The sequence below is a fragment of the Trachymyrmex septentrionalis genome, unplaced genomic scaffold, assembly GCF_001594115.1.
Source record: "Trachymyrmex septentrionalis isolate Tsep2-gDNA-1 unplaced genomic scaffold, Tsep1.0 scaffold196, whole genome shotgun sequence".
Lineage (NCBI taxonomy): Eukaryota > Metazoa > Arthropoda > Insecta > Hymenoptera > Formicidae > Trachymyrmex > Trachymyrmex septentrionalis.
The window spans coordinates 504,625-521,496 of NW_017305135.1; the positions used below are offsets into that span (position 1 = coordinate 504,625).

General features: G+C 36.2%; 1 protein-coding gene across 2 annotated transcripts in view; it reads left to right on the top strand.

Annotated features, from left to right (window-relative positions):
* The window catches only part of LOC108747167 (suppressor of lurcher protein 1), a 274,868-nt gene that overhangs the window by 132,183 nt on the left and 125,813 nt on the right, over nt 1-16,872 (top strand). For both annotated transcript variants that reach the window (XM_018484468.1, XM_018484469.1), the window contains 3 exons: nt 5,494-5,553; nt 14,324-14,535; nt 15,796-15,870. In XM_018484468.1, coding sequence (XP_018339970.1) covers nt 5,494-5,553; nt 14,324-14,535; nt 15,796-15,870 — 347 coding nt within the window. The remainder of the gene's footprint in view (nt 1-5,493; nt 5,554-14,323; nt 14,536-15,795; nt 15,871-16,872) is intronic.

Sequence of the window (16,872 nt, forward strand, 5' to 3'; positions counted from 1 at the left end):
CGGAAACTTAGTAATTAACACTTACGCTAATTATCAGAATAAGACGATCGCGCGTTACTTGATACGGCACTCCCGATAATAATGACATACGTCGTATTTATCATATTACGACGACAGAACGCGACGGAAGTAAACGAGGGAAAAGAAAAAGGCGAAGAAATAGAACGATTCGCTTGGCTGTATTTATCGAGCACGACACATCGACGCGTTGCGACACGACATTTCGAGAACTGACGGTAGTAAGTTTTAACGAAACCCCTGATGTAACGAAACTCACGTTGCACGGGGTCGACAAAATTGAAATGCGAGATTAACCACGGCCAATTTATTGATCGCGACTCTACTCACGACAGTCACGACGCTACTTGATTCGGACACGACTCTTTTTGCATCACGTAACGTTCCAATAATGGCTGACGAATAGTGAAAATAGCGTCTCACGGCAACTTCACTCAGAAACCGATGCTAACTTCACGCAACATTCAGAATGTGTGACGCAGCGCCGCGTTGCGTTGGTTTCAAGTCCGCTCGAGAATACACGATCAAAAAATTTGGCATTGCACGTATTTAGAAGACAAATCTCAAACAAAACAACATGTATCATTAATCAGTTGCCGTGCTTTCTTGTTATTTTCAAATCACTCCGAGCACCGTTCCGCGTATTATTCAAATCCGATAATAATCCTATTTATATCGAGCATAGTAATTTATTTAAATCGAGCACAAAGCTCTCAAATGTGATACGAAAATTGCCATCAATTGCCATCTCCTACTGTTTCGATCTCAGGCAAGTAATATCATGCGAAATAACCGCTTTAAGTAAGAATTAATGGCCTCGGTACCTCGAATAATTTCAATGCGCTTGTGAATCGTCGGCAGTGAAATTCATTTACTGAACATAACTACGCATTACGCACAGTAATTGGACAGCGTTTAGATTTAGAGATTTCACCGGAGTGCCCGAGCGTCATTTTATCCTTGTTTTAAAGATAGAATGACGCATTAGGACATTCGAGTGAGTTTTCGAATAATCTAAGAGGCAACACAGTGTATTTCACTTGCCACTTTAAGCAGAAAAAGCAAATGATCGATTGGCTACTGCATCGCTTTTTATCGTGTAACATATTTATGGACAGAAATTATTAAGTAGTCCAGCTAGTATTAATCATTTAGAACGATTGCGTTTGAACGATTCCCTTGCTTGACTCTACTTAACCGCGTTTTATAGGAAAATAATGCTGTGACACACACACACACACAGCACGCTCCTTCCGGCTCGAATCTCCTCGCGCGAATGATAATAGGACGAATATGTATGTATAATAAGCTGTTAAGCGTGATTTACACGGGGCGACTTTTATTCGCTAGAAGCCGCGTCTAGTGACGTCATTAATTCGCCAGTGAATTCTCTCGACTCTACTGCTACTCGCTTGAAGCAAGCTTCTTAATTCGTTTGCGAATTCGCTGATGAAAGCTTCTTGTACACGCTTGGTTTTTACTCGCTAGCGACTAAAATTTTGAAGTCGCGTTAAGTGATCGCTACTGATCAAGCGAATAGTTGGTCACAAAGCACAACAGCGGCTCGAAGTATGTCGATTCGATGGCATGATTATTCTCTGATGCTTATGGTCTGAGCGGCCGAGACGTTCCGGAAAAATTCGTCTTTTCACGCTGACGACTTAAAAATTCACTCTGGAAGAGCAGCAAGAAGCTAGCGACAAGATAGCGACAAGCCAGCGACAAGCGTCGAAAGCGGTACTCGCCGCGACTATACGTTATAAGAACAAACCCGCGTCTAGAAGAAATTTTTAGTAGCGAATTCGCTATGACGTAACTAGACGCGGCTTCTAAAGCCAAGGCCGCGCCGATGTAAACAATGAACGATAAATGTCGCGCGCCACTGCGGTATACGTTGTCACCACCAAATTCAATTCAAATACGAACGAATTATTGTTTTTGGCTTTTTATATTGAATAAACGATCGTTGTGTGTACATATGCATTTTTAAATCAGATTATAATGTGATTTTTAATATGATTGTTCTAATTATTCTGCACAAAAGAGAATTAAGTTAATCGGTACACACCTTTTTGATACACCCTTAGTAAACACGATGGAGCTTTCGTGTTCTGGATTAATTTTCATCTTTTTTACAAATATAAAAATTATTAAGCAATTTTTATATTTTGACATCTTTAGAAAGTATTTGTAAGGTTGTATATTTATAATAAATTATACAAAAATTGTTATAACTAAATATATCCAGATAGACAAGTCTGTAGAAAGCAGACATTTTTTTAATGTCTGCTACGTACTATGGCAACAAAATAACAACAGAATTGATACAGAATTAGATGTATATAATACTCTGTTGAAAGGCTGCTAGAAAAAACGTAATAGAATCTGCAAGCGTCAGATAATGTTGGCAGGATCTTAGTTTCTGCCAACAATTTGCCTTCACATTATGTCGACAGGCGATGTTAACAGAACACAAGCCTAATGCGGATGCAGCTGATGGCAGATCCGCCGTCATTTTCTACTCGAACCTGCTAACAGTCTGCTAGAAGACTGCAAACATTTTGTTATCATTTTGCTAATTAACAAATTGAAAAAAATGCCTTTTTTTCATACAAAAATGTAAAACTCTGAAACAAAAGAAGAAATAGTTCAAGTGCCGGCTGTCCAAAAAAATTTAGTTATTTAATAACCTAAAAATGATATTTTTTTAATATCCATGAAATAATATGCTATAAATTGAAGATATATTGCATTTACATTTTAAGCAATGCATTTTATTATCGTTATTGCATGCAAAAAAAACTTATAATTTATTAGGAAAATATTTTTTATAATATTACAGACAATATAATACATAATATTACGGACATTTAACACAAGGCTGCTAAAACCCAATATATTTATTAAGGACTAATAAATGTTGTTCTAGGATTAAATTCTTTTTTTAATAATTTGCGATATATTCCCGCAATATGGATGAAAATTATAGCGTTTTTCACATTAAAGTTCAGTGTACGTTAAAGCTGTTGTACATTAATTTAATCTGACAATAAATGTAAAAATGAGACATCTCAATTAATAAAATACCCCAATGTATATTTTATCAAATACCACAATAAAACGTATTGAGGATTTCGCGGTTTAATTCGTTTCGATATTTCTATTAAACGTACATCTTTATGTCGTTTTGCGTATCGGCTTTAAAGTACACTGAGTGCGCACCAGCTCTGCCAGTGAAAAAACGCTATTAGTTGAAAATAAAGAAAAAAATTTTGTTAGCTACAAAAAATGTACGCTCTGTACACACGATGGGTCATTTGTGATTCAGAGGTGAACTTCGGAGTTATTCTAGTTAAAGGATACGCTTGAATTCAGACCGGCAACGCACAAAACCTTTTCTCTAGCCAAACTTTTTTTCGAATTAGGAAAGATATTACGGAAAGATATTATTCCGGTATTTGACCAGGTGCTCTTAGTGTTTCAAAGAAAAAAAAATGCGCAGAACACGAATGACCTAAAGATGTGTATTCAATTATAATATTAACGCATTTGAAAAGCAAATCGCATGTTATGCGAAAGATCGTTTATTGAAAAAGTTCAAAAAAAAAAAAAAAAACAGAATAATTCGTTCGTAGTCCTATCCGTTGAACTTGGTGGCGATAACACATACGGTAGCACGGCGAGCCTGTCGCTCATTGTTTACATCGACGCAGCCATGACTCGAACGTATCGTAACGGTCTATTGTATGCACGTTTGTTATTATTTGCACGACGAGACTCGAGTCGGAAGGGGCATGCTCTGTGTGTCGTAGCGTTATTTTTCTACGTACGAGCCGCGATCGAGAAGAGTATCAAGTGAAAACGCAATCATTCTAAATGATTAGCCGGATCGCACGATTGTTTAATGATTTCTGTGTAAACGTATGTATTACGCTAAAAAGCGGCATGGCGGCCTGTGACCAATAATAAAGTAATTTCGCGTAGATATATCATTAATTGTAAAACTCGGCGTACGCTGGTTTTAGATTACTAGGTCATGTTGAATTTTGATATTACCGCGTTTCTCCCGTTGAACATTTTCTGGCTTCCTACCCCATCTCAACTTTCGTCGTTCCTCATCTTGGTTCCTTGTTACGTAGCAGCCGAAAGTTCACGTCCATTCTGTCGCAAGCCGCGGTTCGCAGTGCAGCGGTATAAAAGCTACTCGCGCCCAACTAACGGGGGAAAAAGCAGCAAGTTCTTAGCACGATCCCTCGCAGGAAGCGAATTGCTATTCTCTAACCGGTTTCACGAAACAACACTAGACCTCTCCGCGAGTCGCGTATGAAAATGCAACCCACGCGACCTAACATGTTAACCGACAAAATGATAACAAGCGGTAATATTAATTTCCCAGGGTGTGTACACGTAAAAAAAATATTTTTTTCCCCTCGTAATTCGTTTCGGAGAACATAACGCGTGTTTACTCGTTCATCCTTTATTTATGGAATTTCTAGTTTTGCGTTTCTCTATTGTATAAACGTCACAGTTCACGTATTGTTACGTATTGTTACACGGTTCATTGACTTCCGTGAATGTCTGATATATGTGCTGCGATCAAAGGAAATAGTTAACGGAGTCGAATCAGAATCGTCGCTCAATCGTGATGAATTTAATCGCGGCGCCGGGCCAGTATGCGCAGATATGATTTCCGTAGTATTGTGGGTTGCTGCTTAATTACAGTAATTGTATCAAAGTAGCGTGTGCAACCCTATATGTCTAACAGTTATGTCAACGCAACGTCGCGCCGGCCACTATACCAGGCCGCTATAAAGCCGACGGATACGTATACATGCGTATACGTATACACGCATGCAGTCTATCCGTTAGGCATTCGTGACACTCGCTCTATATTAACATACTACAGTGTTCTCGATGGCTCGACGGCCTTTGTCACGCCGTCGCTATAAGTCAATCTTCCAATGGCCATTATTCAAGGAGAAAAATATTATAATGGAAAGGGGCTCGTTTTCGCGTTGCTTTCCAACAAATACAAATTCTTTTTTCCAATGTTTTTATATATATATATATCAAGTGTACTTTTTGACATTTGGTTATTAATCTTTTTGCGCAAAAATATTCACGTCACATTGTTCACAGCCGCTACCGACGCCGTTTTCGTCGCCGGCGTCGACGTCGTTTTAACAAATTCATGCGCTAGGTGCACTTATAATGAAATTAATTACAGCTCTCGCCCATCTTGTTTCATTAGTACCGCGGGGAACAAGATAAACCGCGCGCGTGTACCATCGTGCAGTACCGCTTGGACGAAAAATGCATGTAATAATATTTCCGTATTCATAAAAATGCAAGCTTTAATATTGCGAGTTACGTAGCGTTTACAATGGCCTTTATACAGTAGCAAATGGCGTTATAACTTATCTATCTAGGAAAAACGCGCACGCGGAGTAACTTGTTTATTTAATCGTATTTCAGGCTGAAGGAGAGAATCCGTTTAGTCTTTGAAGAGATTTCTCTGCAGAAAGGAGATCTGAGGTGAGTACCATGCTCATATTTTTTATTTTCTAATTTGAAAAATCTGAGATACGCATTGTAATCAAATGAGAAGTTTATCAAACGATAAACGATAACGGAAAGTAAATTGCGAAGCGATAAATTAGAGATCGCATTAACTGTTCGAGGCACTTTTTCCAAGCCGTACCGTTTTAAAAAAAATTTCTTCCCATCATAAATGGTTTACAAATTTTTTTCCTTCCGGCGCATCCCGAAGTTGATAGATTTGCAGGAGCAACGTTCGGTGCATCCGTGGGAAAAAGTTTGCCGTACGTTCTTCGCATATCCTGGATAGAAATTGAGTTCTGCAAGTTGTGAAAGAGAAAAAGCTGAGGAGATTTAGCGGGAGGGATCAAAGTCGTGAATTCACCAAGTATGACCGGGCTGCCTCGTTTATGTAAAAGATGCGCCATTAAGCCCCGTCGGCTGGTAGGATGGTGCGACCTGTCGATTTAAAACTTTGAAACTGTTTAACTGCGGCGTGTTGAAAACAGCACGTAACCGAAATCGCGAGAGAGATATCCGGGTGGACATACAATAGAGTACGTGGACGTGGAGACATATTCGAATAGTGGGGCAGTTTGAACATTGGTTTCGACACCCTCTTCGTTATAACTTCGTACATATTGGTTTTTACTTCACGCGGATTAAAGCATGTTTCAAGAATTTGCGTAACTGAGTTTTTGTCTATTTTATATTAATTTTAGTCCGATGTTACGTCACGTTAGATTTTTGAAAGAATATTGAGCATTTTACGTGTATTTAGGATATTTCAGCAGCTTCCAAGTCCCTCCTAATTCCCATTGCACTTTCAGGATCAATAATTCTACAACTCGAACGAGACACGTAATGAAAGCCGCGGGGCTGTTAAAAACTTTAAGACGCGTCTGTGCACACTTATATTTGTGTGCACACCTACACGATCGCCAAAGGCGCAACATCCGTTTCGCGCAGTTTTGAAAAAAAATGGAATCAAGTTGGAATTACGAGAGTATTTCGTTAAACGTTCCTGCTGAAGGCGAATGCATTTTTATATCTTTGACAACAAATTTCATTTGTTTCACGAGCGTTAATCGCGATTGTCTTTCCTTAATATTCAACAAAACTGAAAATATGTATCTTATATTATGACATAAATTAATTAATTTTGTTACAAGCGAGACGAATGATTAATTTTTTATTTAAAAATAAGATTTACAAGAGAGATTTACAGAGAGTTTTCTTAAATTTTAAGATAAGGAATATTTATTAGAGTCTATTAAGATTGAAACTGGAGGTATTGTGAGGCAAATGTCTTTCTATTAGTTATCTATAGTAGCAGGAGAATCTGCATGTCGCCATTGTGTCATTCTTAACAATTTAAGACTTAAGCGCAAGGTACTTTTCTTACGATGGAGCTTCCGTATGTATTGTTTTCTGGAATATGTGATAAATTTTCAAGATTCGTGCCAAGCGAATCTCCGTTACGCTAATTATGAATTACAACTTGTTACTTATTAACGTTTAAGAGTTAACGAGACGCAGTAACGAATATCAGAATCGCGGGGGAGCACGAAAGTTTTCTATTTAAAACTTTCTTTCCCGATACAGCCTCGTGTAGTTGATACAGCACTCAAACAGTGTACGTCAGTCGGTACGCCAGTAATAGCTAGCAGATGGATTAAGCACGCAATGGAGAGAAAGATTTACGCGAACGATAAAGTCGCCCATCCTCTCTTGATATATTTACCTTTAAATCTAATTCCGTAATTGACATTTATAATAAACCAACGAAAATATACGTGGAGCGTTACCTGATCTGTTGTTCTCTCTACGGATATTTGCAACTTACGGAAAATCAAATCCTTCAAATTGTCCTGATTTAATTCCGCTAAAATGTCTCTGCACTCACAGCAATCGTCAAAGTTATTCTGCGCTATCTGGGGATTTTATCGACTAGATGGCGACACGAATAGATAATTGACGTCGATTGGCTCGGCCAGCTAGGTAAAACACTTTGGGTTGAGATAGTGCGAGATAGAGATTCGACACTTAGAGAAGAGTAAAGCCAAACGAACCATTAAACTAATCAAACGAACTCGTTTGAATGTTTGCCGAGGTGCAGTAATGACTGTGTGGGCGTTGCGTCGTAAGCGATGTCGCCGCTGCCGAAAGACGTTGCCGAAAGTCCTGTTGAAGCTGACTCATCCTCGCTGATGAACGACACGCGAAAAGCTCTGTAATAGTTTCAAAGATTCGTGTCTTTTCTTATTCTTTATTTCTCCGTTTTTTTTTGTCCCTTTCCAATTTTTTTTTCTGTGCGTATACTCTTTAAAGTAGGACTGTAGAATAATATCACTTATATAATGTTTAAAACAAATACGCAAACGATCAGAGCGACATTGATAAGAGTCAACGCGTAATTATTAATGTAATGCCGTGAACGTCGATTTCACGAGTTGAAAATATAAAATTTACAAATATTTGAAATAAATTTCAAAACATATAAAAAATGTGTTTTTTTTTTTTTAAATAAACCATTTGTAATATTATTATTTTTTAATTAAGCTTGTACTAATTAATTTTTTTCATGTAAGTCTCCTTTTCTTATATTATCGATTAAAAATTTATCGTTTACCGTGCATTAAAAGTATACCGAAAAAACGTCACATGTGTGAATGAACAGGAATCATATATTTGGAGAGATATCTAGGTTAATTTAAAATTTCAATGAAATGGTAATATTCAGTGAAGAGCTTGTTTGGGTAGTCATGTTTTTCACGTTGACCAATGAATACGAGCGAGTGAACGATCGATCGACGGGCGAGTTTGCTGTAATTTGAACACTGCTGTACGTATTGAACTTCCTACGTTTTATGAGCGTTTCATGCGCGTGCCGAGAATAATCGCGGTCGTCAGATATATCTCGTTACGTTACACGAAGAACGTTCGTGAGTTGGTCTTCCACGATCGGTACTGTTCTTGAGTACTTAGGATATGCGGGGCTGATGTTCCGTGTACTTACGGCATGCAAATCAGCGGGAGACCAGATACATATTCGCGTTCGCCGACCCGGAGGGATCTGATGTATTATCAGTCTATGAATGAGAGATAGCCTCTTCCTGCGCGCGACTCCAAATTTTACGATCGCCAATATGTCAAACTGCTAATGCTTCAGATATTACTGACATAAATCTGCCAGGCAGTAATACTGCAAGCTTGACTACCAATCCTTTCAAGCTAGCTGTCATAGATTCTCCTGTCTATTCCCATAGTTAGTACCATTGAGAATGTGACAAACTTGGACTTTGTGTGAACGCACTGAAGCATTTTTTCAGAACATTTTTTTCGAGCAAGTCATATATATTATTGCAAAATCTCTCTCTCTCTCTCTCTCTCTCTCTCTCTCTCTCTCTCTTTCTCGTGTTTTTCATATTTTAATATGGTAACTTGGTAAACTTTATATTCAGCCTACGAGGGCTATTATCAAGATATATTTCGACGTATTCTACCAAACTACGATCTTTTATCGGTCTTTGTTAAAGATTTAAATCCAGCTATACGAATTTACTGCGCACGAATTTCACCTCTCGCTGTAATTAACTTCGCCGCAATACGATCTCGACTTGACAGCGATAGCGTACCTTTACGGAAATTCTCTTTTTAAATCCTGTAGTGTGTGCCAGTTACACCTGACCTCTAAATCCTTTGAATACGGCGTGGACCACGATTCTACTTAACCCACATAAAGTTCCTCTCTGCGCGAAGACTTAGAGCTGAGAATGGTGATTGGGAAGTCGACTTGGAGAAACGAGAGGTGCCTGGGGACTCGCAGTTGCAGCGTGCAGGAGTTAATCCTTGATAAATCCTCGAACTCTGTCCTAATTCGGTATTGAGCTCCCTTAATTTCATTCCGGTAGTGACCTTTTAACTTCGAACTCGGAAATCAGAATCGATGATTTTGCGATTGAAAACTGCGGAAAAAATATTGAAATACTATCAAGATAAGGTCTAGAAATTTTTACTTGACTTTATTATGAAATAATAACTTTTTAGCAGGATTGAACAATCTCATTTTAAAATAACTTATTGAAGAAAATTTAATTTAAATACAATTTAAAAAAAAAACAATTTTAAAATACTAGATATATCTCATGAGTGTAAGAAATGTGTCGCGCTCATGGAATCTGAGAAAATTGAGAAAATTTTGTACAATGAGGTTGACTCAAATAATACGAAAGCAAATATAATTTACACAGCGAGTACGACGAGATATGAATAATAAGCAATTTTCAAATCGCATTATACTATTACATAAATCTCAGTGTGAAAGCAACATAGTTGAAAATAGAAAGAAAATATCAACTTGAAAATAACTAGCTTTCATGTTTATGTGAAATGTAAAATATAATTTTTTTTTTAAATTATATACTTTTATATGTTGTATATAAATATTATAATTAAATTATATTTACGCTGAATATATATGTGGAAAGAGAGAAAAGAAATTAATATTAAAACTTGTTTAAATATTTTAAAGAATTATGTATATTTTTTCAGACGCATATTACCGTCTAAATTTTTAAGCTTTGTACTTTATTTAGCAATAGTTTTATTTTATGAGCCTGAAACTGGCATCACACACAAATCTCATTTAAACTTCACTCTATATTCTGTTTCGCACGTTCTATCGAGGTCCAGTAACATAGTGATTCACGAGCAATTTGCTGCCAATGCAGCAAAAACTTATTTTTATGACAGAATTTGCAATTTTTAAATAATTAATTTACACGTAGCACCGGGTAATTTATTCACTCTAAAAATATTGGGACAACTTTCCAATAATTTACGCATCCAATCCTATATATATCCGTAATAAAAACGTGTTTACATTAAGAATATATCTATAATACAATATAATATCTAATAATATTTGTACAATAATATTTGCTATTCTTTAACGTAATATAAAAATTAATTGGATTTATTCATATTTTCATGAATGCCAGTGAATCCAATAGTATTTGTATAACGAGATAAATAGACTCAATATTAACTCTACGCTGACGTATTTATATGAAGTGGTTACAGTGGATGAATGCTTTCGCTGTAACGTGAAATCAGAAGAGAATATCTGAACCTGACCAAATAACATCGACTCATACAATTATTTACTATTCACGCTTTCATGAAACATATCGTATCGGTTAGAACTGAATTTTCGTTTAATCTTCATTTATAAAAACTTTACATAACGCTAATTACTTTTTAGTAAATGAAATCAATAACGTGATAATAATTTAAAAAAAAAGAAATTTTATTTTATATTTACAGAATGGTCAGTTAAATTGAGCTTTTTACAATTAGAAAAGTGTTGATTTAGGAGAGGAATTTGATGAATGCGTCAACTTAAAGATTATAATCGCAGTATTCTCGATTAAACATAGCGCGAGAAAAAGAAAGATTCGTTGAATTGAAAGGCGATACACGAAATACGATCTACAAATCTAGGATCGATTGCGTTAATTTATATCGTGGCCGATGGCACTTTCTCCAAGACTGGTGGTAAAAATCTGTAAGAGCTCGGGTAAGAGCTGAGAAATGCCTCCATATATCAACGTTAAGCCGCTCCGTCAGATGCACTCGGATATTATCGTGAATGGTGCTGATGGATACCGAGAGACTCCTCCATCCAGCACTCGATACACTTCTACTCTCTATCCGAATGTACACTTATAGCACGCATATACGTTACTTATTCGCTCATATAAAGTTATAGTTGAGGGAACTATCGATGTAATATCGACAGTATCAATAATCCCCTTCTATATCTATGGATATAAGTAATGAATAATCCTTTACTATATACGTTAACTTGTGAAAAGTTTAATAAAAAGGAAAGGAAGATGTAGAGCGGTTCTTTGTACCGCCATTCGATACTTCAACGTGCTTTCACGCTTGAATTCAAGTTTCCAAAGGTAAACGCTACTTTAACGATATTCATGGGAATAGCCACTGAAACATAGTAAACGGAATACGAATAAAATCGAGAGCAAAATGGAGTCGGTGATAGCCCGAAGTAAATCTTGTTGGGCACTTGCAGAATTCCTTGTACACACTCTGGGCGCGCGATGCTACGCTAGATTAACTTTGATAGACGGATTTGCTTGCCTTCGCATTGAGCTCACTTATGCGCACCACCAACTTCATAGTTATCATAAACTTTTCAATTTGATTGTCTTAAACAGATTTGAGATTTCCGTCTACTTATTATAATGCTCATCCAAAGTCGGCGATTGAAAATAATCTTATGAAAATAATCTTTCTACTGAGATAGTTCGCCATAGATACACAATATCTTACTGCATTACATCAGTAAAGAACGATTTTATCGTGCGCGTGTAAGTGAGGTCAAAAGTCGCACGTGTGGGTTCAGAGGCAAGGAAGCGGAACGAACAGGCGGGACAGGGGTGGCTCTTTAATCTCTGGTTCTTCCGACGATAATCTTTCTCTGCCAACGTAATTGCTTAACCCGTGCAAGTAATAAGGTTATCCCGTCTGCCGTCATCGATCAAGCCTTTAAATCGATTGAATCAGTGATCCCGTCGATGTAGCGCACGATTCCTAAGGCTGAAGGCATCGAAGATGTAATACTCCTCTTCGGTTCGATCGAGTTGAGTAGTTCGCGTACACGTATGGAACGAATCGTTGGTCGTCGAGACTCTCTCCTTGGCTTAGCGCCCACAGCTCGTCTTGTCGACGATGCCATCCTTTGTCACTGTACACTCTTTACAGTTTCACCTTCAACCCCCATTGAACTGTCTCGCTTCGTTCTACCTCTCATCTCTTTTGTCTTCCCATTCGATCCCGTTCCCTCTAGTGCGTGTTATCTAGAGGAGCCGCAGAACTCAAAGCGAACTTAACATACCTTCGTTGCCGAGAATCTCAAGGACTCTCTCTTTATTTGCGCATCTCATTTCGCAATTTAAATCTTTGTGCGGCTAAATTTCTATAAAGTAAGATTTCTATACGCTTTGATTTCGGGGACAACATTAAAATAGCAAAATTATGCTAACATAGATTTTATCAATATAATATATTATAGGACCGTATGTGTGTGTATGTGTGCGCGTGTAAATTTATATATTACGTATATAGTCCCTAGAAACGCGCGCCGAAATGATTTTTCAGTCTTGAAACGCTAACTCTACTAAATCACCGCAGTATATAATATCAAGAATTAAATTGACTAGCAATTAAAAAAATTTTTGATGCTTATTCGCATCTTCGAAACGATCTTAATAATGACATATTAAAATCTGTAAATAATTAATTTTTATTGCGAGAAATATTACCTTGGCCGGGAGTCGTAGTAGATTTTATCAATAGATTTCTTTATTTCTATCAGAGTATAAGATAATACTAATTAGTCAAGGCACGGCAGTAATTCTGCCTTGACTAATTTAGTATTATTTTATACTCTGACTATTTATAGAGGAAAGCCTCGTATTATGAAATAGGCGCCTAATATGAGATAGCGGCGTTTTTGCTAAACTAATAAATATCTATTGATTCCATCATGAATTTATTGCTCTTGAAAATTATTTTCAAGTAGAAAATTCATTATTAGATCATGCTTGTAGTTATTGTAAAACAAGATTTTAGAATTTGGATATCTTCGAGTTTCATTGAGATGAGCATTTAAATCTTTGTTTATTATTTAATAAATAAATATTTGGTAATAAATTCTTCATGATAGAGTAAGGTCGTACTAATAGAAAATTACGGGATATGTTGAATTGTTTAATTACAGAGGTTAGATTTGATGATTGTGAAAACCATAAGGCGTGGAAATCGTAATATGAGATACCCAGGATATTCTTAATATGAAATAATCCATGCTGCTATATTATAGTGAAAATCGTTGCTAAAGTATAAATGTTATTACAATAATAAAAAAGACAATTGGAATGAACGTCGAGTGTCTATATCTGTGATGCTTGATTCCAACTATCTAAAAACGAATTCTGGATATAATCTATCGCATGCTCATTTTTTGTGCACGCTGATGTTTGTTTGTATTTTAGAAACATTAAATAAAGTTTTTTAATTGCAATACTGATATACTTTGCGTTTTATTATCGATTTCTCGGGGCATTTCGTATTAGGAGCACAATGTTTTAATTTTGCGATTTGCTCACTTTTTACATTTCTTTAATTTAAAAAAAAAAATGGAATTTGAATTAAATTTTATGTAACGTTATCTTAAAGCTTATTAAATTCTCTTCAAAATAATCTATTATTTTTTTAAATTCTGCTTATAGACTTCTAGCATTTATCCAAAATTAACTCCATCTTATAATAGGGGCCGTTTATCTATATATCTTTTATAATGGCTATTGTACGAATTCTTGGGTTATATTCACTTGGGATCTTTCAATTCTTTAGTGGCTGCTATTGATGCATGAGTAATGTCTCATATTTTTGAAGAATTGTATTGCTGATAACTTTAAAAAGAGTCGAAACGTTCGTTTTTATGGAAATACATGCAATCAATTACTGTACCGATTAACAGTATTATTTGATCACGCTTCAACAACTGCGTTACACTCTCATTTGCTCGATTTCTCAGGGAAGAGAAATCTTCTTTTTTTTTTCCTACTTACTTCTTAACAGCGCTAGTATCAATTAATTTTTTTAGAGCGGATTAATCTGAAAGCAATGTACCGATAAGTTGCTTCTAACGAAAAGCGATGTACTTGTTCTGTTACAGTTGTCTGAATAGAGCGGATTTAATCAAGGTGCACGACGGAACGGATTCAGGGGCGCCTACAATAGCCGTGCTCTGCAACCAGGGAACGGAAGTGGAGGTACTCAGCACAGGACCAGGTCTCTACGTTGAGTTCGTCGCTAATTCCGAATGGCCGGGCCAGGGTTTCAAGGCGATGTTCCAATTCCAGCCATTGGACGATGCGCTGCATCCTGGTCAGTAACGAACGACGATTACTTGTCGACATCACGAAAATTCACCCTTCTGAACATCCTTCGATCCCGCTACTCCTCTTTCTTCGGCACCGTCTCATCTCCTACGATGTGTAAGACCGCGGCCATTGATAAAGTTTCCACTCAGGTGAATCCCTGAAGTCATGGGACGAGCCATTAAATTATCCATTGCCTTATGTCGCATTCTGAGAAATAGTTGTAGAAATATCTTTTAGAATTTGTTATGTGTTTGGATTCAGTTTATTTATCTTTTTCACTTACACAGCAATTTTATTGTTCCTATAAAAATTAACAAATTCGCAATAATCAAACTTTTTCATTTTTATAAATTTCTTTTGATTATTCAATATCATATTATTATAAAAATTTTTGTTTCAAAAACATAAATATTTACATACAACTTGTACCTTCGTTAAATTATTTCTTTTATATTCTTGATAGACATAAATATAGGTTGATTTAAAAAAATGATTACAGTCAAAAAGAAGTTATATGTTATTAAAAATTTAGTTGATAACATTAAATTATCAAAGTATATGCTAAAGTATTGTCGGTCGGTATTGTAGTTCGAAGTTCAAAAGCTCAACATAACGCGTCGCTATGTTAAAGCATGTATGAAAGCGCCATGAAACAGAGCTTTTGCGAAGCTTTCCGCTAACCCTTGAAGCCTTTCACGGTCGGCAAGGAAGATCGTGCAGCTTTCCAACAAACTGTAACATCTAGCGAGAAAGCTTATATTGCTCTGAAAATGTGAAATATTCTTTGCTTACTTGGTAATTGGTCAAACCATTCAACTTTTTCAGACATATTTGAACTGTTCTTTGATTTTACCTATTGTTATTATTATATTTTTCAACATTGCCATTAATAGATACACAATATGTATAAAATGATAAATAAACATATGATACTGATTATCATATGATAACTGAGTTTTGAGAATATTGTTGATTGTATTTTTACAACGCATTATTGTTAATAATTACCATTGCTCATTATATCAATAACGAGCATTTAGCAAATTTTGAATTAATACTGATGCGTTCAATCAATATTTTGACAAAATCTAAGCACTGTTCTCATTCTCAACAAGAATGGAATCTAATGTATTTACAAGACGATGAATCATACGGATAGATCCTTTGTACTAGGTAGATTGGCTGCGGTCCATTGCATACGCGACTCCCTGTTGTAATTAACGGCACTGTATATTCTGGAGATAATTACAATAATGTGTTTCAGAGCCGGACAAGGTCCCAGGAGCCGTTACGGGGAACCCCAAGTACTCAGTCATCGGACCAGCTGTCAGCGCTACTAGTAAGTATACATTGCATGCCGTGCACGCGATTTATCACCTTTCTTAATCAATAATTGCCTCGCCATGTCCCATGGTACTGTCTGAGAAAAGATAAATTTTGCGGAATAAATTTGTACGAGCTAAAGTACCACAAAATCGGGATTTCACCTTAAATATGATAAACATTATCTCGGTTAAGCGTGGAAAAAAAATGCGAGGATGTCTACTTCGATAAGTAATACAACTTGTATTATAATAAATTTATTAGATCTGTTAGAGTTTCGTAAAAAAAAATAAAAAAAAATAAAAAAAAATATAGAACAATTATTGCATCCATAACTTTCCGAACGAGTGAAAGGTAATCTGGGAAACGTGACTCACAGTCTAAGAAACAGGATACCTCGATGTAAAATAAAATTTTACTTTAGACGTAACATACTTTTATGAAGTCTGAAAGAATAAGGATAACATCAGCCTCGAGGGTATACGGTTCCTGTCGTTGTTTAAAAGGATTATTTTGATGTCTTCAACATGAATGTCGGCGAATACGTGTAGAAATATGATTTTCCCCAGAGCCCTCGACACATAACTTCTCCTAACGTAGCGGCGTGTAAACTTTGCGAGTACTTGCGCTTGTAGAATCATCACCCGTATGTTAGGACGATGGTGAAAGCTCGACGGACTCCGAATTTTATGGCTTTTTCATGAAAATGAGGTGGTTATCTCGTATCCTAAATATCACCATAAATTCCGTTGATAAACAGCTTCCGTTTGAGATTTGATTTTCGTATTTCCTCATTTGTTCGTGTAACTCTGAACTTAAAATTTATCCAATCTTTTCTTGACATACATAGCAATTTAGCAACATCGTGCGATTATCCAATTCATATTTTTATGATATATTTTTATATAATATATAATAACCAAAAGATGTATACATTAAAAGTCTCTATATATAATATAATATTCGTATTTTGTAACTAAATTCAATAGTCAAGTATCTCTCTTTTTCTTAAATTATA